The sequence below is a fragment of the Pseudophryne corroboree genome, chromosome 5, assembly GCF_028390025.1.
Source record: "Pseudophryne corroboree isolate aPseCor3 chromosome 5, aPseCor3.hap2, whole genome shotgun sequence".
Classification (NCBI taxonomy): domain Eukaryota; kingdom Metazoa; phylum Chordata; class Amphibia; order Anura; family Myobatrachidae; genus Pseudophryne; species Pseudophryne corroboree.
The window spans coordinates 839,253,066-839,277,736 of NC_086448.1; the positions used below are offsets into that span (position 1 = coordinate 839,253,066).

General features: G+C 48.0%; 1 protein-coding gene across 4 annotated transcripts in view; it reads right to left on the reverse strand.

Moving 5' to 3' along the window:
* Positions 1–24,671, reverse strand: part of KIF9 (kinesin family member 9) — a 167,308-nt gene that overhangs the window by 94,786 nt on the left and 47,851 nt on the right. For all 4 annotated transcript variants that reach the window (XM_063924612.1, XM_063924610.1, XM_063924611.1 and 1 more), the window contains one exon: positions 149–293. In XM_063924612.1, the coding sequence (XP_063780682.1) occupies positions 149–293 (145 nt within the window). The remainder of the gene's footprint in view (positions 1–148; positions 294–24,671) is intronic.

The following is a 24,671-nucleotide window of genomic DNA, read 5'->3' on the forward strand; positions in this document are numbered from 1 at the left end:
GATACACATGAAGTGCAGGCAGGGGTAAAGGGTTTATAAAGAGTTATTACATTGCAGATCTCTGTCCTGGTAACTTATCTACTAATGCAGATAGACACAGAAAAGGATCTTCCGGACGGATTCTGGGCATTTATAGAGCATTTCTTACCTAGTGAGTCCTTAAGGGCGTAAGTGAGTTTGCTCTGCCGGAAGGGAACGTGATCTCGCTGGTCGGCCAGTGCGATGATGACTTGCTCCAGGAAGGACAATGACTTGTTTATGTAGGTGGCCTCTCTCAGGACTTGCCCTTCAGACTGAGGAACAGGACAGTGAGTAGCTGCAGACTATACATTATATAGAGACACAGAATGTGACATCTCTCCAATCCACCATACACCACACATTATATAGAGACACAGAATGTGACATCTCTCCAATCCCCCATACACCACACATTATATAGAGACACAGAATGTGACATCTCTCCAATCCCCCATACACCACACATTATATAGAGACACAGAATGTGACATCTCTCCTATCCCCCATACACCACACGTTATATAGAGACATAGAATGTGACATCTCTCCAATCCACCATACACCACACATTATATAGAGACACAGAATGTGACATCTCTCCAATCCCCCATACACCACACATTATATAGAGACACAGAATGTGACATCTCTCCTATCCCCCATACACCACACATTATATAGAGACATAGAATGTGACATCTCTCCAATCCCCCATACACCACACATTATATAGAGACACAGAATGTGACATCTCTCCAATCCCCCATACACCACACATTATATAGAGACACAGAATGTGATATCTCTCCAATCCCCCATACACCACACATTATATAGAGACACAGAATGTGATATCTCTCCAATCCCCCATACACCACACATTATATAGAGACATAGAATGTGACATCTCTCCAATCCCCCATACACCACACATTATATAGAGACACAGAATGTGACATCTCTCCAATCCCCCATACACCACACATTATATAGAGACACAGAATGTGACATCTCTCCAATCCCCCATACACCACACATTATATAGAGACACAGAATGTGACATCTCTCCAATCCCCCATACACCACACATTATATAGAGACACAGAATGTGACATCTCTCCAATCCCCCATACACCACACATTATATAGAGACATAGAATGTGACATCTCTTCAATCCCCCATACACCACACATCATATAGAGACACAGAATGTGACATCTCTCCAATCCCCCATACACCACACATTATATAGAGACATAGAATGTGACATCTCTCCAATCCACCATACACCACACATTATATAGAGACACAGAATGTGACATCTCTCCAATCCCCCATACACCACACATTATATAGAGATACAGAATGTGATATCTCTCCAATCCCCCATACACCACACATTATATAGAGACACAGAATGTGATATCTCTCCAATCCCCCATACACCACACATCATATAGAGACACAGAATGTGACATCTCTCCAATCCCCCATACACCACACATTATATAGAGACATAGAATGTGACATCTCTCCAATCCACCATACACCACACATTATATAGAGACACAGAATGTGACATCTCTCCAATCCCCCATACACCACACATTATATAGAGACACAGAATGTGACATCTCTCCAATCCCCCATACACCACACATTATATAGAGACACAGAATGTGACATCTCTCCTATACCCCATACACCACACATTATATAGAGACATAGAATGTGACATCTCTCCTATACCCCATACACCACACATTATATAGAGACACAGAATGTGACATCTCTCCAATCCCCCATACACCACACATTATATAGAGACAGAATGTGACATCTCTCCAATCCCCCATACACCACACATTATATAGAGACACAGAATGTGATATCTCTCCAATCCACCATACACCACACATTATATAGAGACACAGAATGTGACATCTCTCCAATCCCCCATACACCACACATTATATAGAGACATAGAATGTAACATCTCTCCTATCCACCATACACCACACATTATATAGAGACACAGAATGTGACATCTCTCCTATACCCCATACACCACACATTATATAGAGACACAGAATGTGATATCTCTCCAATCCCCCATACACCACACATTATATAGAGACACAGAATGTGATATCTCTCCAATCCCCCATACACCACACGTTATATAGAGACACAGAATGTGACATCTCTCCAATCCCCCATACACCACACATTATATAGAGACACAGAATGTGACATCTCTCCAATCCCCCATACACCACACATTATATAGAGACACAGAATGTGACATCTCTCCTATACCCCATACACCACACATTATATAGAGACACAGAATGTGATATCTCTCCAATCCCCCATACACCACACATTATATAGAGACACAGAATGTGATATCTCTCCAATCCCCCATACACCACACATTATATAGAGACACAGAATGTGACATCTCTCCAATCCCCCATACACCACACATTATATAGAGACATAGAATGTGACATCTCTCCTATAACCACACGTTATATAGAGACATAGAATGTGATATCTCTCCAATCCCCCATACACCACACATTATATAGACACAGAATGTGACATCTCTCCAATCCCCCATACACCACACATTATATAGACACAGAATGTGACATCTCTCCAATCCCCCATACACCACACATTATATAGAGACACAGAATGTGACATCTCTCCAATCCCCCATACACCACACATTATATAGAGACACAGAATGGGACATCTCTCCTATCCCCCATACACCACACATTATATAGAGACATAGAATGTGATATCTTTCCAATCCCCCATACACCACACATTATATAGAGACACAGAGGGGTATATGCAATTGCGGTCGAATTCCCGAAATTGTCGAATTTCGGGTCATTTTCGACCAAAAAAAAAATTCGCCTATGCAATTCAGTGCTTTCCGACCAAAAAACGGACTTTCAAAATTCGACTTTTTAAAATTCGAATTTTTGCAAATTCGACTTTTCTGCAATGATACAAGTGCTGCAATTCGACCAAAGCATATTCAATTCAAGATTGGAAATTCGACAGCAGTGCTTTTAGACAGCAAATTCGTCATTTTCAATCCGCCACACTTTGGAGGGTGAAAACAAATAAAAAAAATTTAAACATGTTTTTTTTTGTGTTTTTTTTTTTGGGAATAGCAGATCTATTTATATTAGAAGGGATTAGGTACTTTTTTTTTTTTTTGGAGGCACAAATATTATTTATATATTTTTTAAAATATTTTTTTTATTTTTTATTGCTGGAACGGTAAAATCCTAAAAAAAATGGCGTGGGGTCCCCCCTCCAAAGCATAACCAGCCTCGGGCTCTTCGAGCTGGTCCTGGTTCTAAAAATGCGGGGGAAAAATTGACAGGGGATCCCCCGTATTTTTAAAACCAGCACCGGGCTCTGCGCCTGGTGCTGGTGCCAAAAATTGGGATTTTTGTTTACTTACCGTAAAATCTCTTTCTCTGAGTCCATCTGGGGGACGCTGCGCCGTTACTTGTGGGTTAGAGGTGTGTGGTAGTGGAGTTTGGCACAGAACTATCAAAAGCTGACTCCTCCCCCCTCTAACCACTCCCATCTCCTTCCTGCTCAGCCCTGTTCAGTTAACGTTTAGCCAAGCCAAAGGAGATAGACCAGAATAAAAAATTAACCAATTAAACCAGACAAACTATGGGAGGGATCGCAGCGTCCCCCAGATGGACTCAGAGAAAGAGATTTTACGGTAAGTAAACAAAAATCCCAATTTCTCTGTCCTCCATCTGGGGGACGCTGCGCCGTTACTTGTGGGACTTCCCAAAGCAAGCTAATGAGAGGAGGGAGACGTTGACGGCATAGCCGTCTGTAAAATACGACGCCCAACAGAGGCAGTCTCCAAACCAACCGTATGAAACCGGTAAAACTTTGTGAACGTATGGACTGACGACCAGGTCGCCGCCCTGCATAGTTGCTCAACAGATGCACCACCGCGAACAGCCCAAGACGCTCCAACTGCTCTAGTCGAATGAGCCCTAATTGAGTCAGGAACCGAAACGTTTGAGGACACGTAAGCCTGCCTGATGGCCGAAGTTACCCAACGGGCCACAGTGTTCTTAGAGGCAGGCCAACCTCGTTTGGGAGCATCAACCAATACCAACAAGGAATCCGTACGACGGAAAGACTCCGTGCGAGACAAATAAATACGTAAGGCCCGAACAACATCCAAGAGAGCCAAATGGGAATCTTCCCCCTGAGAAGATGACGGATTAAAAGCTGGAAGAACGATGTCCTGATTTAAATGGAATGCTGAAACAACCTTTGGAAGAAATGAAGGCTTCGTCCGCAGAACCACCCGATTGTCATGAAACACTAACAAGGGCGGCCTGCAGGAAAGAGCCGCCAACTCAGACACTCGTCTAGCTGAGGCAATAGCCAAAAGAAAAACAACTTTTTGTGTTAGATAACGTAGTTCCACAGATTCTAGAGGTTCAAATGGAGAATTTTGAAGGGCTTTAAGTACCAAGTTTAAATCCCAGGGAGGAATCGGAGGAACAAAAGGTGGTTGAATTCGAAGTACACCCTGTAGGAATGTTTGAACCTCTGGGATGATTGCTAACTTCTTTTGAAAAAGAACCGACAAGGCCGAAACCTGACCCTTCAGGGAAGAAAGTTTTAAACCCTTGTCAAGACCCTCCTGGAGAAAGGAGAGCAGGCGAGGAAGTCTAAACAAATGCGGAGTCAAGTTCCTTTTCTCGCACCAAGCAATGTAAATACGCCATACTCTATGGTAAATGCCAGAAGTCACCGGTTTTCTAGCCCGAATCATTGTCTGAACAACCGCACGAGAAAGACCCTTTGCCTTCAAAATGTTGGATTCAAGAACCAAGCCGTCAAAGCCAGCCGATTTAAATCTGGGTGGCGACAAGGTCCTTGAAGAAGAAGATCTGGTCGCAGAGGGAGGCGAAAGGGATCTCCGACGACCATGCTGTTTAGAAGAGTGTACCACTGTCGGCGCGGCCAATCCGGAGCCACCAGAATTACTGCAAGGCCTTCTCGCCGAATGCGTTGGAGTAGACGTGGAAGCAAGGGAATTGGCGGGAACACGTAAGCCAGCTGAAATTGCCACGGAGCTGTTAGTGCATCGATCAGAAATGCTTGAGGATCCTGAGTTCTTGATCCGTAAAGAGGAAGTTTTTTGTTGAGGCGTGACGCCATCAGGTCTATGTCTGGCATTCCCCAGCGATCCACTAGAGAAAGAAATACTTCCTGGTGAAGTTCCCATTCTCCCGGATGAATCGTGTGACGACTCAAAAAATCTGCCTCCCAGTTTTCGACTCCCGGAATGTGAATTGCTGAAATCACGGGAATCCAACGTTCCGCCCACGTGAGAATCTGAGCAACCTCTCTCATTGCGGACCAGCTGCGAGTTCCTCCCTGTTTGTTGATGTAAGCCACTGCCGTGGCATTGTCGGATTGCACCCGAACTGGATGGCCTTGCACCATGGTCTGAATCCGAATGAGAGCATATCGGATCGCTCTCAATTCCAGAATGTTGATCTGTAGTTTTGACTCTTGAGTGCTCCAGCGCCCCTGTAAATGATGAGTCTGGAACACTGCTCCCCAACCGCTGAGGCTTGCGTCCGTGGTTACCATCATCCAAGACCAGACCGTGAACGGCGCACCCTTCCTCAGATTGTGACTGTGAAGCCACCAGTAGAGCGACTGACGAGTCCTTATCGACAAGCGTATCAACTGCAGTTCGAGACGTGAATCCGTCCGAGTCCAACAGTGGAGAATCTGAGCTTGAAGAGGTCGGGCATGAAATCTGGCGTATGGAACTGCCTTGAATGAGGACACCATCTTGCCCAGTACCTGCATGCATCTGAGGACTGACACTGCCGGCAACTTTAACAGGGTTCTGATTCTGGCTTGTAAGTCCTGAATCTTGTCTGTAGGCAGAAACACCCTCTGGCTGTTGGTGTCGAATAGAAGACCCAGAAAAACCATTTTCTGCGACGGGAGTAAAGACGACTTTGGAAAATTGATTATCCACCCGAACGACTGTAGAGTCTCTGTCGTTAGACGCAGGTTCTGAGTGAGAATCTCCGGTGACGGTGCCTTGATCAACAGGTCGTCCAAGTATGGGGTGATGTTGACCCCTTTGCAACGGAGAACTGCGACGACATGACCCAGGACCTTCGTAAAAACCCGGGGAGCCGTAGAGAGACCAAAGGGAAGGGCCCGAAACTGAAAATGCCACGGCCCTACTGCAAATCTCAGAAGGGATTGATGTCCTATCCAAATTGGAACATGTAGGTATGCGTCCTTTATGTCTATTGAAGCCAAATATTCCCCTGGCTCCATGGCTGCGATAATGGAGCGAATGGATTCCATCCTGAATTTTTGGGATGAGAGGTACGGATTGAGAGCTTTTAGATTTAGAATGGGTCGAAACGAACCGTCCGGCTTGTCCACGAGAAAAAGACCCGAGTAAAAACCCCGACCTCTCTGAGGAGCTGGGACCGGAAGGATTACTCCATTTTGTAATAATGTTGCTGTTGCCTGAAGGAGAGCTTGACGTCTGGAGGGGTCGTCTGGGAGAGGTGTGACAAATAGTCGGGTTGGGACTGTCTCTTCGAAATCCAACATATATCCTCTGGAAATGACCCCCATTACCCACCGATCTGGTTTCGATAGGAGCCACACTTCCCTGAAGTGAAGTAAACGAGCCCCAACCTGTATTGATCCCTCCAGAGGGCCCGAAGCGTCATGCCTCAGGCTTGTCGGCAGGCTTACTGGCCGGTCTGCGAGTAGCCTGAGCTCCTCTACCTCTGAATGATCCCCTCCGTGGAAATCTGGAGAAGGGCCGAAAGGACTGGAAGTTACCTCTGCCCTGCGTACGAAAGGACCGAAATCTTGTAGGTTTTGGTTTGTTAGGAGCAGACGGAAGGAAAGGGCTCTTTCCTCCCGTAGTATCTGAAATGATCTTCTTTAACTCGGATCCAAAGAGAAACTCGCCTTCAAAAGGAACTGCCGTCAAGGTCTGCTTTGAGTCCGAATCAGCATTCCAAACCCTAAGCCAAAGAGATCGTCTTGCGGATACTGTTAAGGCAGAAACACGGGACTGTAGCGCCACCGAATCCAATAAGGCCTCACCCACGTAAGTAAGGGCCTCAGAAATCTGTTCTGCTAATTGAATGGCCTCCGACGGATCGTCTGACTGCATCCCAGATACAACCTGTGCAAGCCACTCATCTACGGCTTTAAGCACCCAGGCACTCGCCAGAACTGGACGAAGAGAGACACCTGATAAGGAAAACATAGATTTTAGTAATGCTTCTATCTTCCTATCGGTAGAGTCTTTTAAAGTCACAGACTGTACTGACGGAATAACCGTAGCTTTTGCTAAATGCGAAATAGGAGCGTCTACCTTTGGGGCAGTCTCCCAAAATTTTGTATCCTCCTCTGTAAAAGGATACAGAAATTTTAACTTTTTAGGAGCCTGGAAACGGGAATCCGGTTTTAGCCAGGGTTCTTTTAAAATATCCGCAAAGTGCGAGTAAGAAGGGAAGGCAGTAACCTGTCTCTTCTGTCGTTTGAAGAAAGGGGAAGAAGTCTCGGCTACTGCCTCATCCTGAATATTAAGGGTCTGACGAATGGCTTCGATTAGTAGCCTAACACCTGAACTAGTAGATAATTCCTCATCTTCCCAAGCCGAATTTTCGTCCCATTCAGGATCTACCTCCCCTTCTTCCAATGGAGATGTCAGAGTATCTAACTCCTCTCCCGGAAACGTAATAGCGGTCAGCGGCTGCGTTCGCTTAGAAGCCGCCGAACTACTAGCAGAATTTACAAATTTATTTACAGACTGAGTCAAATCAGTGAGACACTTTCCCATATTCTGGGCCCACAGCGGTTCCACTTGAGTCTGGGCCAAAGCTGCTTCCGACCTTGACTGACGCAAATCTGAAATTGCATCCACCATAGCCTTGACCCAAGGGGGCATTGACTGATCTGTGGATCTGGCCTGCTGATCTGCCGCTGGTGCCCCAGAGCATGATGTACAGAGGGTCCCTGCGTCAGCACTCCCCTTAGCCAGCTTTGTGCCACATTGTGAACATGAGAAATAAACCACTGAGGTTGTTTTTCCCTTTGCAGGTTTCTCTGGCTTACTGGTCATTTTGTACTCTGATGTACTATGTCTTGTCCCCCAAGTGTGATCCCCCGCCTCTTATACTTGCGGTTTTTGTGTAAGTGTGATCCCCCTTCTTAGCACAGCGTCCCCCCGTCTGCAGGCAGAGAAGATGGCGCCGTGAACAGCAGCGCGCGCGCGGGCAGAGCTGGGCGGGAAGACGGCTCTGCCTCTGCCCGCCTGACGTAACTTCTCTCTCACTCCGGCAAAACCGGAAGTTCGGCTCCCGTGCGCCGCTACACAGAGCGGTTGTCATGGCAGCACAGCAACGGTCCCAGGGAGTGAATAACACCCTCCCGGACCTAAACACAGTCCGCCCCCACCAAATTACATCCCAGTTCAGTCATCCGGCTGTCTGTGGATGTCGCGCGCTCCGGGGGGGGAGGAGAGGGGAGAGAAGCGACGGCTTGTATATATATATATATATATATATATATATATATATATATATATATAGGATAAAAATCCCCAGTCAGGCAATAGGAAATAGGGACAGCCCAATACTGTCAGTGACAGATTGTGGCTGTCCAGTTACCTGATTCTGCTTTCTTCTCTGAAGGCCCCAGTGACCAAGGTATAGTGGCCTCCATGCAGCAGTCTGGAATGGGATACTAACCCTTTTCCATTGTTATACCTGTCACCTGTAAACAGGGACTAGGTACTTGTCAAAAGAAATAAAAATAAACAGAAAATCTAAAGAGAAATAAAAACTGTGTCTGTACTCCACAGGCACAAAACTAAAACTGAACAGGGCTGAGCAGGAAGGAGATGGGAGTGGTTAGAGGGGGGAGGAGTCAGCTTTTGATAGTTCTGTGCCAAACTCCACTACCACACACCTCTAACCCACAAGTAACGGCGCAGCGTCCCCCAGATGGAGGACAGAGAAATACGGGGGACAAAAAGCGTAGGGGTCCCCCGTATTTTTAACACCAGCATCGGGCTCCACTAGCTGGACAGATAATGCCACAGCCGGGGGTCACTTTTATGCCGTGCCCTGCGGCCGTGGCATTAAATATCCAACTAGTCACCCCTGGCCGGGGTACCCTGAGGGAGTGGGGACCCCTTCAAACAAGGGGTCCCCCCCCCAGCCACCCAAGGGCCAGGGGTGAAGCCCGAGGCTGTCCCCCCCCATCCAATGGGCTGCGGATGGGGGGGCTGATAGCCTTTTGGGATCACGAAAAGAATATTGTTTTTTCCAGCAGTACTACAAGTCCCAGCAAGCCTCCCCCGCAAGCTGGTACTTGGAGAACCACAAGTACCAGCATGCGGGAGAAAAACGGGCCCGCTGGTACCTGTAGTACTACTGGGAAAAAAATACCCAAATAAAAACAGGACACACACACCGTGAAAGTAAAACTTTATTTCATACGTCGACACACACATACTTACCTATGTTCACACGCCGACATCGGTCCTCTTCTCCATGTAGAATCCACGGATACCTGAAAATAAAAGATCAATATACTCACCTCAGCCATGGTCCAGAGATAAATCCACGGACTTGGAGAAAAAAACAAACCGGACAACCGACCACACGGACTGAAAAGGGTCCCATGTTGACACATGAGACCCCTATCCCCGAATGCAGAGAGACCTGTCAGTGACAGCTGTCACAGAAAGGTCTCTAAAGCCAATCAGGAAGCGCAACTTCGTTGCGCTCATCTGATTGGCTCTGCGCGTCTGAGCAGACAGCGCATCGCACAGCCCAGTCCATTATATTCAATGGTGGGAACTTAGCGGCTAGCGGTGAGGTCACCCGCCGGTCAGCGGCTGACCGCGGGTAACCCCACCGCAGACAGCAAAGTTCCCACCATTGAAAGTAATGGAGCGTCTTTGCGATGCGCTGTCACAGCACAGACAGCGAACAGCCAATCAGGTGAGCGCCACGGAAGTAGCGCTTCCTGATTGGCTGAAGGGACTTCAGTGACAGGAGTCACGTGATGTCCCGGCATTCGGGGAAAGGGGTCTGATGTGAAAGCATTGGACCCCTTTCAGTCCGGTATGGAGCGGGTATTTGCGCTTTTTTTTTTTTACAAGTACGTGGATTATCTCTCTGGACGTGGATTTATCTCTGGACGCTGGAAGGTGAGTATAATTTTTTCACAGGTACCCTCGGATCGTCGGAGACCGTGGCAGTCGGCGTGTCAACATAGGTAAGTATGTGTGTGTCGGTAGTGTGTAATAAAGTTTTACTATCAAGGTGTCTGTGTCCTGTTTTTATTTGGGTATTTTTTTTCCAGTAGTACTACAGGTACCAGCGGGCCCGTTTTTCTCCCGCATGCTGGTACTTGTGGTTCTCCAAGTACCAGCTTGCGGGGGAGGCTTGCTGGGACTTGTAGTACTACTGTAAAAATAAGATTTTACTTACCGATAAATCTATTTCTCATAGTCCGTAGTGGATGCTGGGACTCCGTAAGGACCATGGGGAATAGCGGCTCCGCAGGAGACAGGGCACAAGAATAAAAGCTTTAGGATCAGGTGGTGTGCACTGGCTCCTCCCCCTATGACCCTCCTCCAAGCCTCAGTTAGGATACTGTGCCCGGACGAGCGTACATAATAAGGAAGGATATTGAATCCCGGGTAAGACTCATACCAGCCACACCAATCACACCGTACAACTCGTGATCTGAACCCAGTTAACAGTATGATAACAACGAAGGAGCCTCTGAAAAGATGGCTCACAACAACAATAACCCGATTTTGTTAACAATAACTATGTACAAGTATTGCAGACAATCCGCACTTGGGATGGGCGCCCAGCATCCACTACGGACTATGAGAAATAGATTTATCGGTAAGTAAAATCTTATTTTCTCTGACGTCCTAGTGGATGCTGGGACTCCGTAAGGACCATGGGGATTATACCAAAGCTCCCAAACGGGCGGGAGAGTGCGGATGACTCTGCAGCACCGAATGAGAGAACTCCAGGTCCTCCTCAGCCAGGGTATCAAATTTGTAGAATTTAGCAAACGTGTTTGCCCCTGACCAAGTAGCTGCTCGGCAAAGTTGTAAAGCCGAGACCCCTCGGGCAGCCGCCCAAGATGAGCCCACTTTCCTTGTGGAATGGGCTTTTACCGATTTAGGCTGTGGCAGGCCTGCCACAGAATGTGCAAGTTGAATTGTACTACAAATCCAACGAGCAATAGTCTGCTTAGAAGCAGGAGCACCCAGCTTGTTGGGTGCATACAGGATAAACAGCGAGTCAGACTTTCTGACTCCAGCCGTCCTGGAAACATATATTTTCAGGGCCCTGACAACGTGAAGTAACTTGGAGTCCTCCAAGTCCCTAGTAGCCGCAGGCACCACAATAGGTTGGTTCATGTGAAAAGCAGAAACCACCTTAGGGAGAAATTGAGGACGAGTCCTCAATTCTGCCCTGTCAGAATGAAAAATTAAGTAAGGGCTTTTATATGATAAAGCCGCCAATTCTGACACACGCCTGGCTGAAGCCAGGGCTAACAGCATCGTCACCTTCCATGTGAGATATTTTAAGTCCACAGTGGTGAGTGGTTCAAACCAATGTGACTTAAGGAACCTCAAAACAACATTGAGATCCCAAGGTGCCACTGGAGGCACAAAAGGAGGTTGTATATGCAGTACCCCTTTTACAAATGTCTGAACTTCAGGTACTAAAGCCAGTTCTTTCTGGAAGAAAATCGACAGGGCCGAAATTTGAACCTTAATGGACCCTAATTTTAGGCCCATAGACAGTCCTGTTTGCAGGAAATGGAGGAAACGACCCAGTTGAAATTCCTCTGTAGGGGCCTTCTTGGCCTCACACCACGCAACATATTTTCGCCAAATGCGGTGATAATGTTTGCGGTTACATCCTTCCTGGCTTTGACCAGGGTAGGGATGACTTCATCTGGAATGCCTTTTTCCTTCAGGATCCGGCGTTCAACCGCCATGCCGTCAAACGCAGCCGCGGTAAGTCTTGGAACAGACAAGGCCCCTGCTGGAGCAGGTCCTTTCTTAGAGGTAGAGGCCACGGGTCTTCCGTGAGCATCTCCTGAAGTTCCGGGTACCAAGTCCTTCTTGGCCAATCCGGAACCACGAGTATCGTTCTTACTCCTCTCCTTCTTATGATTCTCAGTACTTTTGGTATGAGAGGCAGAGGAGGGAACACATACACTGACTGGTACACCCACGGTGTCACCAGAGCGTCCACCGCTATTGCCTGAGGGTCCCTTGACCTGGCGCAATATCTGTCTAATTTTTTGTTTAGACGTGACGCCATCATGTCCACCTTTGGTTTTTCCCAACGGTTTACAATCAGGTGGAAGACTTCTGGGTGAAGTCCCCACTCTCCCGGGTGAAGGTCGTGTCTGCTGAGGAAGTCTGCTTCCCAGTTGTCCACTCCCGGAATGAACACTGCTGACAGAGCTATCACATGATTTTCCGCCCAGCGAAGAATCCTTGCAGCCTCTGCCATTGCCCTCCTGCTTCTCGTGCCGCCCTGTCTGTTTACGTGGGCGACTGACGTGATGTTGTCCGATTGGATCAATACCGCCTGACCCTGAAGCAGGGGTTTCGCTTGACTTAGGGCATTGTAAATGGCCCGTAGTTCCAGAATGTTTATATGAAGAGATGTTTCCATGCTTGACCACAAGCCCTGGAAGTTTTTTCCCTGTGTGACTGCTCCCCAGCCTCTCAGGCTTGCATCCGTGGTCACCAGGATCCAATCCTGAATGCCGAATCTGCGGCCCTCTAGAAGATGAGCACTCTGCAACCACCACAGGAGAGACACCCTTGTCTTTGGTGACAGGGTTATCCGCTGCTGCATCTGAAGATGCGAACCGGACCATTTGTCCAGTAGATCCCACTGAAACGTTCTTGCATGGAATCTTCGGAATGGAATTGCTTCGTAAGAAGCCACCATTTTTCCCAGGACCCTCGTGCACTGATGCACTGACACCTGGGCTGGTTTTAGGAGGTTCCTGACTAGCTCGGATAACTCCTTGGCCTTCTCCTCCGGGAGAAAAACCTTCTTCTGGACTGTGTCCAGAATCATTCCTAGGAACAGAAGACGTGTCGTTGGAATCAGCTGCGATTTTGGAATATTTAGGATCCACTCGTGCTGACGTAACACTATCTGAGATAGTGCTACTCCGACTTCTAACTGTTCCCTGGACCTTGCCCTTATCAGGAGATCGTCCAAGTAAGGGATAATTAATACGCCTTTTCTTCGAAGAAGAATCATCATTTAGGCCATTACCTTGGTAAAGACCCGAGGTGCCGTGGACAACCCAAACGGCAGCGTCTGAAACTGATAATGACAGTCTTGTACTACAAACCTGAGATACCCTTGGTGAGAAGGGTAGACTGGGACGTGGAGATAAGCATCTTTGATGTCCAGAGACACCATATAGTCCCCTTCTTCCAGGTTCGCTATCACCGCTCTGAGTGATTCCATCTTGAATTTGAACCTTTTTATGTAAGTGTTCAAGGATTTCAGATTTAAAATTGGTCTCACCGAGCCGTCCGGCTTCGGTACCACAAACAGCGTGGAATAATACCCCTTTCCTTGTTGTAGGAGGGGTACCTTGATTATCACCTGCTGGGAATACAGCTTGTGAATGGCTTCCAGAACTGCCTCCCTGTCGGAGGGAGACTTTGGCAGAGCAGACTTCAGGAACCGGCGAGGGGGAAACGCCTAGAATTCCAGTTTGTACCCCTGCGATACTACCTGTAGAATCCAGGGATCCACTTGCGAGTGAGCCCACTGCGCGTTGAAATTCTTGAGACGGGCCCCCACCAAGCCTGAGTCTGCTTGTAAAGCCCCAGCGTCATGCTGAAGACTTGGCAGAAGCAGGGGAAGGCTTCTGATCCTGGGAAGCGGCTGCATGGTGCAGTCTTTTTCCCCTTCCTCTGCCCCGGGGCAGAAAGGAATGGCCTTTTGCTCGCTTGTATTTATGGGAACGAAAGGACTGAGTTTGAAAAGACGGTGTCTTTTCCTGTTGATGTGAAGTGACCTGGGGTAAGAAGGTGGACTTTCCAGCCGTTGCCGTGGCCACCAGGTCCGAAAGACCAGCCCCAAATAACTCCTCCCCTTTATACGGCAATACTTCCATATGTCGTTTGGAATCCGCATCCCCTGATCACTGACGCGTCCATAACGTTCTTCTGGCAGAGATGGACATAGCACTTACTCTTGATGCCAGGGTGCAAATATCCCTCTGTGCATCACGCATATATAGTAATGCATCCTTCAAATGCTCTATAGTTAACAATATATTGTCCCTATCCAGGGTATCAATATTTTCAGTCAGGGAATCCGACCACGCGACTCCAGCACTGCACATCCAGGCTGAAGCGATTGCTGGTCGCAGTATAACACCAGTATGTGTGTATATACTTTTTAGGATATTTTCCAGCCTTCTATCAGCTGGTTCTTTGAGGGTGGCCGTATCAGGAGACGGTAACGCTACTTGTTTAGATAAACGTGTGAGCGCCTTATCTACCCTAGGGGGTGTTTCCCAACGTGTCCTAACCTCTGATGGGAAAGGATATAGTGCCAATAATTTATTAGAAATTAGCAGTTTTTTGTCGGGAGAAACCCACGCTTTATCACATACCTCATTCAATTCATCTGACTCAGGAAAAACTATTGGTAGTTTTTTCACCCCCCACATAATACCCTTCTTAGTGGTATTTGTAGGGTCAGAAATGTGCAATGCTTCCTTCATTGCCGTGATCATGTAACGTGTGGCCCTACTGGACATTACGTTCGACTCATCACCGTCGACACTAGACTCCGTATCTGTGTCTGGGTCGACCCACTGAGGTAACGGGCGTTTTAGGGCCCCTGACGGTGTCTGAGACGCCTGGACAGGCACTAATTGATGTGCCGGCTGTCTCATGTCGTCAACAGTTTTTTGCAAAGTGTTGACATTATCACTTAATTGTTTGAACACGATCATCCAGTCAGGTGTCGACTCCCTAGGGGGTGACATCACTAACGCAGGCAATTGCTCCGCCTCCACATCATTTTCCTCCTCATACATGTCGACACACACATACCGACACACAGCACACACACCGGGAATGCTCTGATAGAGGACAGGACCCCACGAGCCCTTTGGAGAGACAGAGGGAGAGTCTGCCAGCACACACCCAGCGCTATATATATATACAGGGATAACCTTATATAAGTGTTATTCCCTTATAGCTGCTGTTTATATTGTCATTTGCTGCCAATAGTGCCCCCCCTTCTCTTTTTTACCCTGATTCTGAAGCAGGACTGCAGGGGAGAGTCAGGGAGCCGTCCTTCCAGCGGAACTGTGAGGGAAAATGGCGCTTGTGTGCTGAGGAGATAGGCTCCGCCCCTTCACGACGTCCTTATCTCCCGCTTTTTTGTGTAAAAATGGCAGGGGTTAAAATACATCCATATAGCCCAGGAGCTATATGTGATGTATTCTTTTCCCACCTAAGGTATTATCATTTATATTGCGTCTCAGGGCGCTCCCCCCCAAGCGCCCTGCACCCTCAGTGACCGGAGTGTGAAGTGTGCTGAGAGCAATGGCGCACAGCTGCGGTGCTGTGCGCTACCTTAGTCTGAAGACAGGATTGTCTTCTGCCGCCGATTTCACCGGACCTCTTCGTCTCTTCTGGCTCTGTAAGGGGGACGGCGGCGCGGCTCCGGTGACCCATCCAGGCTGTACCTGTGATCGTCCCTCTGGAGCTAATGTCCAGTAGCCTAAGAAGCCCAATCCACTCTGCACGCAGGTGAGTTCGCTTCTTCTCCCCTTAGTCCCACGATGCAGTGAGCCTGTTGCCAGCAGGACTCACTGAAAATAAAAAAACCTAAATTAAACTTTTATTCTAAGCAGCTCAGGAGAGCCACCTAGCCTGCACCCTTCTCGTTCGGGCACAAAAATCTAACTGAGGCTTGGAGGAGGGTCATAGGGGGAGCAGCCAGTGCACACCACCTGATCCTAAAGCTTTTATTCTTGTGCCCTGTCTCCTGCGGAGCCGCTATTCCCCATGGTCCTTACGGAGTCCCAGCATCCACTAGGACGTCAGAGAAAAACAATATCTTTTTATTATCACAAAAGGCTATCAGCCCCCCCATCCGCAGCCCATTGGATGGGGGGGGACAGCCTCGGGCTTCACCCCTGGCCCTTGGGTGGCTGGGGGGGGGGGGAGCCCTTGATTGAAGGGGTCCCCACTCCCCCAGGGTACCCCGGCCAGGGGTGACTAGTTGGATATTTAATGCCACGGCCGCAGGGCACGGCATAAAAGTGACCCCCGGCTGTGGCATTATCTGTCCAGCTAGTGGAGCCCGATGCTGGTGTTAAAAATACGGGGGACCCCTACTCTTTTTGTCCCCCGTATTTTTGGCACCAGCACCAGGCGCAGAGCCCGGTGCTGGTTTTAAAAATACGGGGGATCCATGCCCAATTTTTCCCTGCATTTTTAGAACCAGGACCAGCTCGAAGAGCCCGAGGCTGGTTATGCTTTGGAGGGGGGACCCCACGCCATTTTTTTTCCGTGTTTTTCCCGTTTTTTAAAATCGCGGCAAAATCCGCCAAATCGGCCGATTTTCGCCCGCGGTTCTGGCGAATCCGTTTTTCATTGAATATGGTGAATTCCGGCAGCCACCTGCCAGAATTCACCTGGCGAATTGAGTCGGGAAAAAAAACGGCGAAAAATTGCCGCGATTCACCGTGAATTGCATATACCCCAGAATGCGACATCTCTCCAATCCCCCATACACCACACATTATATAGAGACAGAATGTTACATCTCTCCAATCCCCCATACACCACACGTTATATAGACACAGAATGTGACATCTCTCCAATCCCCCATACACCACACATTATATAGAGATACAGAATGTGACATCTCTCCAATCCACCATACACCACACATTATATAGAGACACAGAATGTGACATCTCTCCAATCCCCCATACACCACACATTATATAGAGACATAGAATGTGACATCTCTCCAATCCCCCATATACCACACATTATATAGAGACACAGAATGTGACATCTCTCCTATACCCCATACACCACACATTATATAGAGACACAGAATGTGACATCTCTCCAATCCCCCATACACCACACTTTATATAGAGACACAGAATGTGATATCTCTCCAATCCCCCATACACCACACATTATATAGAGACACAGAATGTGACATCTCTCCTATACCCCATACACCACACATCATATAGAGACACAGAATGTGACATCTCTCCAATCCCCCATACACCACACATTATATAGAGACACAGAATGTGACATCTCTCCAATCCCCCATACACCACACATTATATAGAGACACAGAATGTGACATCTCTCCAATCCCCCATACACCACACATTATATAGAGACACAGAATGTGACATCTCTCCAATCCCCCATACACCACACATTATATAGAGACACAGAATGTGACATCTCTCCAATCCCCCATACACCACACATTATATAGACACAGAATGTGACATCTCTCCAATCCCCCATACACCACACATTATATAGAGACATAGAATGTGACATCTCTCCAATCCCCCATACACCACATATTATATAGAGACACAGAATGTGACATCTCTCCAATCCCCCATACACCACACATTATGGGGTATATACAATTGCGGTCGAATTCCCGAAATTGTCGAATTTCGGGAATTTTTCGCCAAAAAAAAAAAATCGTCAATGCAATTCAGTGCTTTCCGTCAAAAAAACGGACTTTCAAAATTCGACTGTTTGAAATTCGACTTTTGTCAAATTCGACTTTTCTGCAATGATACAAGTGTTGCAATTCGACCAAAGTGTATTCAATTGAAGTTTGGAAATTCGACAACAGTGCTTTTAGACAGTAAATTCGTCATTTTCAATCCGCCACACTTTGGAGGGTGAAACCAATAAAATAAATTTAAAACATGTTTTTTTTGGTGTTTTTTTTTGGGGGAATAGCATAGCTATTTATATTAGAAGGGATTAGGTACTTGGTTTGTCTTTTTTGGAGGCACAAGTATTATTTATATATTTTTAAAAATATATATATTTTTTTATTTTTTTAATAGCTGGAACGGTAAAATCAAGGAAAAAAATTGCGTGGGGTCCCCCCTCCAAAGCATAACCAGCCTCGGGCTCTTTGAGCTGGTCCTGGTTCTAAAAATGCGGGGAAAAATTTGACAGGGGATCCCCCGTATTTTTAAAACCAGCACCGGCTCTGCCCCTGGTGCTGGTGCAAAAAATACGGGGGACAAAAAGAGTAGGGGTCCCCCGTATTTTTTACACCAGCACCGGGCTCCACTAGCTGGACAGATAATGCCACAGCAGCCGGGGGTCACTTTTATACAGTGCCTTGCGGCCGTGGCATTAAATATACAACTAGTCACCCCTGGCCGGGGTACCCTGGGGGAGTGGGGACCCCTTCAATCAAGGGGTCCCCCCCCAGCCACCCAAGGGCCAGGGGTGAAGCCCGTGGCTGTCCCCCCCATCCAAGGGCTGCGGATGGGAGGCTGATAGCCTTGAGTAAAATGTCAGTATATTGTTTTTTTTCCAGTAGTACTACAAGTCCCAGCAAGCCTCCCCCGCAAGCTGGTACTTGGAGAACCACAAGTACCAGCATGCAGGAGAAAAACGGGCCCGCTGGTACCTGTAGTACTACTGGAAAAAAAATACCCAAATAAAAACAGGACACACACACCGTGACAAGTACAACTTTATTACACACTGCCGACACACACATACTTACCTATGCTGACACGAAGCAGTCGGTCCTCTTCTCCAAGTAGAATCCACGGGTACCTGAAAATAAAAGATAATTATACTCACATGATCCATGGTCCAGAGATAAATCCACGTTCTTGTAAAAAAAAAAAAAAACGGACACCCGTACCACACGGACTGAAAGGGGTCCCATGTTGACACATGGGACCCCTTTCCCCGAATGCAGAGAGACCTCTCCGTGACAGCTGTCACAGAAAGGTCTCTTAAGCCAATCAGGAAGCGCTACTACGTGGCGCTCACCTGATTGGCTGTGCGCTGTCTGTGCTGTGACAGCGCATCGCACAGCGCCCTCCATTATATTCAATGGTGGGAACTTTGCCGTCAGCGGGGGGGTTACCCGCGGTCAGCAGCTGACCGCGGGTGACCTCACCGCTAGCCGCAAAGTTCCCACCATTGAATATAATGGAGGGAGCTGTGCGATGCGCTGTCACAGCACAGACAGCGCACAGCCAATCAGGTGAGCGCCACGTAGTAGCGCTTCCTGATTGGCTGAAGGGACCTCAGTGACAGGAGTCACGTGGGGTCCCGGTACATTCGGGGAAAGGGGTCTCATGTGTCAATATGGGACCCCTTTCAGTTCGTTGGTCGGAATTTTGCGTTTTTTTATTTTGCCAAGTTCGTGGATTATACTCTGGACATAGATTTATCTCTGGACGCTGGCAGGTGAGTATAATTTTTTCACAGGTACCCTCGGATCGTCGGAGACTGTGGCAGTCGGCGTGTCGACATAGGTAAGTATGTGTGTGTCGGCAGTATGTAATAAAGTTGTACTTGTCACGGTGTGTGTGTCCTGTTTTTATTTGGGTATTTTTTTTCCAGTAGTACTACAGGTACCAGCGGGCCCGTTTTTCTCCCGCATGCTGGCACTTGTGGTTCTCCAAGTACCAGCTTGCGGGGGAGGCTTGCTGGGACTTGTAGTACTACTGGAAAAAACAATATTCTGACATTTTACTCAAGGCTATCAGCCTCCCATCCGCAGCCCTTGGATGGGGGGGACAGCCTCGGGCTTCACCCCTGGCCCTTGGGTGGCTGGGGGGGGGAACCCCTTGATTGAAGGGTCCCCACTCCCCCAGGGTACCCCGGCCAGGGGTGACTAGTTGGATATTTAATGCCACGGCCGCAGGGCACTGTATAAAAGTGACCCCCGGCTGTGGCATTATCTGTCCAGCTAGTGGAGCCCGATGCTGGTGTAAAAAATACGGGGGACCCCTACTCTTTTTGTCCCCCGTATTTTTTGCACCAGCACCAGGCGCAGAGCCCGGTGCTGGTTTTAAAAATACGGGGGATCCCCTGTCAATTTTCCCCCCGCATTTTTAGAACCAGGACCAGCTCGAAGAGCCCGAGGCTGGTGATGCTTTGGAGGGGGGACCCCACGCCATTTTTTTCCGGGTTTTTCCCCGTTTTTTTAATTCGCGGCAAAATCCGGCAAATCGGCCGTTTTTCGCCCGCGGGAATGTCGAATCCGTTTTTCATTGAATATGGTGAATTCCGGCAGCCACCTGCCGGAATTCACCTGTCGAATTGTGTCGAATTAAAAAAACGGCGATAATTTGCCGCGATTCGCCCGCAATTGCATATACCCCTATATAGAGACACAGAATGTGACATCTCTCCAATCCCCCATACACCACACATTATATAGAGACACAGAATGTGACATCTCTTCAATCCCCCATACACCACACATTATATAGAGACACAGAATGTGACATCTCTCCAATCCCCCATACACCACACATTATATAGACATAGAATGTGACATCTCTCCAATCCCCCATACACCACACGTTATATAGAGACACAGAATGTGACATCTCTCCAATCCCCCATACACCACACGTTATATAGAGACACAGAATGTGACATCTCTCCAATCCCCCATACACCACACGTTATATAGAGACATAGAATGTGACATCTCTCCAATCCCCCATACACCACACATTATATAGAGACACAGAATGTGACATCTCTCCAATCCCCCATACACCATATATTATATAGAGACACAGAATGTGACATCTCTCCAATCCCCCATACACCACACGTTATATAGAGACACAGGGGTATATGCAATTAGCGGCGAATCGCGGCAAATTATCGCCGTTTTTTAATTCGACACAATTCGACAGGTGAATTCCGGCAGGTGGCTGCCGGAATTCACCATATTCAATGAAAAACGGATTCGACAGTCCCGCGGGGAAAACGGCCGATTTGCCGGATTTTGCCGCGATTTAAAAAAACGGGAAAAAGCCGGTAAAAAATGGCGTGGGGTCCCCCCTCCAAAGCATAACCAGCCTCGGGCTCTTCGAGCCGGTCCTGGTTCTAAAAATCCGGGGAAAAATTGGACAGGGGATCCCCCGTATTTTTAAAACCAGCACCGGGCTCTGCGCCTGGTGCTGGTGCAAAAAATACGGGGGACAAAAAGAGTAGGGGTCCCCCGTATTTTTTACACCAGCATCGGGCTCCACTAGCTGGACAGATAATGCCACAGCCGGGGGTCACTTTTATACAGTGCCCTGCGACCGTGGCATTAAATATCCAACTAGTCACCCCTGGCCGGGGTACCCTGGGGGAGTGGGGACCCCTTCAATCAAGAGGTCCCCCCCCCCCCAGCCACCCAAGGGCCAGGGGTGAAGCCCAAGGCTGTCCCCCCCCATCCAAGGGCTGCGGATGGGAGGCTGATAGCCTTGGGAAAATTCCGAGAATATTGTTTTTCTCCAGAAGAACTACAAGTCCCAGCAAGCCTCCCCCGCAAACTGGTACTTGGAGAACCACAAGTACCAGCATGCGGGAGAAAAACGGGCCCGCTGGTACCTGTAGTTCTACTGGAAAAAAAATACCCAAATAAAAACAGGACACACACACCGTGACAAGTACAACTTTATTACACACTGCCGACACACACATACTTACCTATGTTGACACGAAGCAGTCGGTCCTCTTTTCCAAGTAGAATCCACGGGTACCTGAAAATAATAGATAATTATACTCACCTGATCCATGGTCCAGAGATAAATCCACGTACTTGTCAAAACAACAAACCGGACACCCGTACCACACGGACTGAAAGGGGTCCCATGTTGACACATGGGACCCCTTTCCCCGAATGCAGAGAGACCTCTCCGTGACAGCTGTCACAGAAAGGTCTCTTAAGCCAATCAGGAAGCGCTACTTCGTGGCGCTCACCTGATTGGCTGTGCGCTGTCTGAACTCAGACAGCGCATCGCACAGCGCCCTCCATTATATTCAATGGTGGGAACTTTGCGGCTAGCGGTGAGGTCACCCGCGGTCAGCCGCTGACCGCGGGTAACCCCCCGCTGACGGCAAAGTTCCCACCATTGAATATAATGGAGGGCGCTGTGCGATGCGCTGTCTGAGTTCAGACAGCGCACAGCCAATCAGGTGAGCGCCACGAAGTAGCGCTTCCTGATTGGCTTAAGAGACCTTTCTGTGACAGCTGTCACGGAGAGGTCTCTCTGCATTCGGGGAAAGGGGTCCCATGTGTCAACATGGGACCCCTTTCAGTCCGTGTGGTACGGGTGTCCGGTTTGTTGTTTTGACAAGTACGTGGATTTATCTCTGGACCATGGATCAGGTGAGTATAATTATCTTTTATTTTCAGGTACCCGTGGATTCTACTTGGAGAAGAGGACCGACTGCTTCGTGTCAACATAGGTAAGTATGTGTGTGTCGACAGTGTGTAATAAAGTTGTACTTGTCACGATGTGTGTCTTCTGTTTTTATTTAGGTATTTTTTTTCCAGTAGAACTACAGGTACCAGCGGGCCCGTTTTTCTCCCGCATGCTGGTACTTGTGGTTCTCCAAGTACCAGCTTGCGGGGGAGGCTTGCTGGGACTTGTAGTTCTTCTGGAAAAACCAATATTCTCTGAATTTTCTCAAGGCTATCAGCCTCCCATCCGCAGTCCTTGGATGGGGGGGGGGGGGGGGGGACAGCCTCGGGCTTCACCCCTGGCCCTTGGGTGGCTGGGGGGGGACCCCTTGATTGAAGGGGTCCCCACTCCCCCAGGGTACCCCGGCCAGGGGTGACTAGTTGGATATTTAATGCCACGGTCGCAGGGCACTGTATAAAAGTGACCCCCGGCTGTGGCATTATCTGTCCAGCTAGTGGAGCCCGATGCTGGTGTAAAAAATACGGGGGACCCCTACTCTTTTTGTCCCCCGTATTTTTTGCACCAGCACCAGGCGCAGAGCCCGGTGCTGGTTTTAAAAATACGGGGGATCCCCTGTCCAATTTTCCCCCGGATTTTTAGAACCAGGACCGGCACGAAGAGCCCGAGGCTGGTTATGCTTTGGAGGGGGGACCCCACGCCATTTTTTTCCGGGGTTTTTCCCGTTTTTTTTAAATCGCGGCAAAATCCGCCTAATCGGCCGTTTTTCGCCCGCGGGACTGTCGAATCCGTTTTCCATTGAATATGGTGAATTTCGGCAACCACTTTCCGAAATTGGACGGTCGAATTGTGTCGAATTAAAACACGGGCGAAAATTTGCAGCGATTCGCCGCTAATTGCATATACCCCAGAATGTGATATCTCTCCAATCCCCCATACACCACACATTATATAGAGACACAGAATGTGACATCTCTCCAATCCCCCATACACCACACATTATATAGAGACATAGAATGTGACATCTCTCCAATCCCCCATACACCACACATTATATAGAGACACAGAATGTGACATCTCTCCAATCCCCCATACACCACACATTATATAGAGACATAGAATGTGACATCTCTCCAATCCACCATACACCACACATTATATAGAGACATAGAATGTGACATCTCTCCAATCCCCCATACACCACACATTATATAGAGACATAGAATGTGACATCTCTCCAATCCCCCATACACCACACGTTATATAGAGACACAGAATGTGACATCTCTCCAATCCACCATACACCACACATTATATAGAGACATAGAATGTGACATCTCTCCAATCCCCCATACACCACACATTATATAGAGACAGAGGGTATATTTACTAAGGTCCCAATTTGATTCAAGTTTTTTTTTATTTTTCTAAGTGTGATCTCGGGAATTTACTAAACACAAATCTTGGCAGTGTTGGGGCTATTCGTATTGAGAATCTGATACACGGTTAATCACACAAATACGAATGAATAGACCATCGATCGAACACGGCTGTTATTTTATACAACTCGGTAATTTACTAGGAATTTGTATTCTCAATCACTGTCGACAATAGACAAACACTGCCGGGAAAGCATAGACTTCGTAAAAATATGGAGCTTTCAAATAGACCTGCTTTTTGCTGTCGTGTTTGTATGGTCATGTGCGGATCAGTGAGATCCGTGCAGGGCTACATTGTGTAAAAGAGTTAAAAGTGTTAAAAAAAATTGCGTGTGGTCCCCCTCCTAAGTATAACCAGCCTTGGGCTCTTTGAGCCGGTCCTGGTTGTTTAAATACGGGGGGAAAATTGCGTAGGGTCCCCCCGTATTTAGACAACCAGCACCGGGCTCTTTGTCCGGTCCTGGTTCCAAGAATACGGGGGACAAAAGATGTAGGGGTCCCCCGTATTTTTAAAACCAACACTGGGCTCCACTAGCCAGAGAGATAATGCCACAGCCGGGGGATACTTTTATACTGGTCCCTGTAGACGTGGCATTACCCCC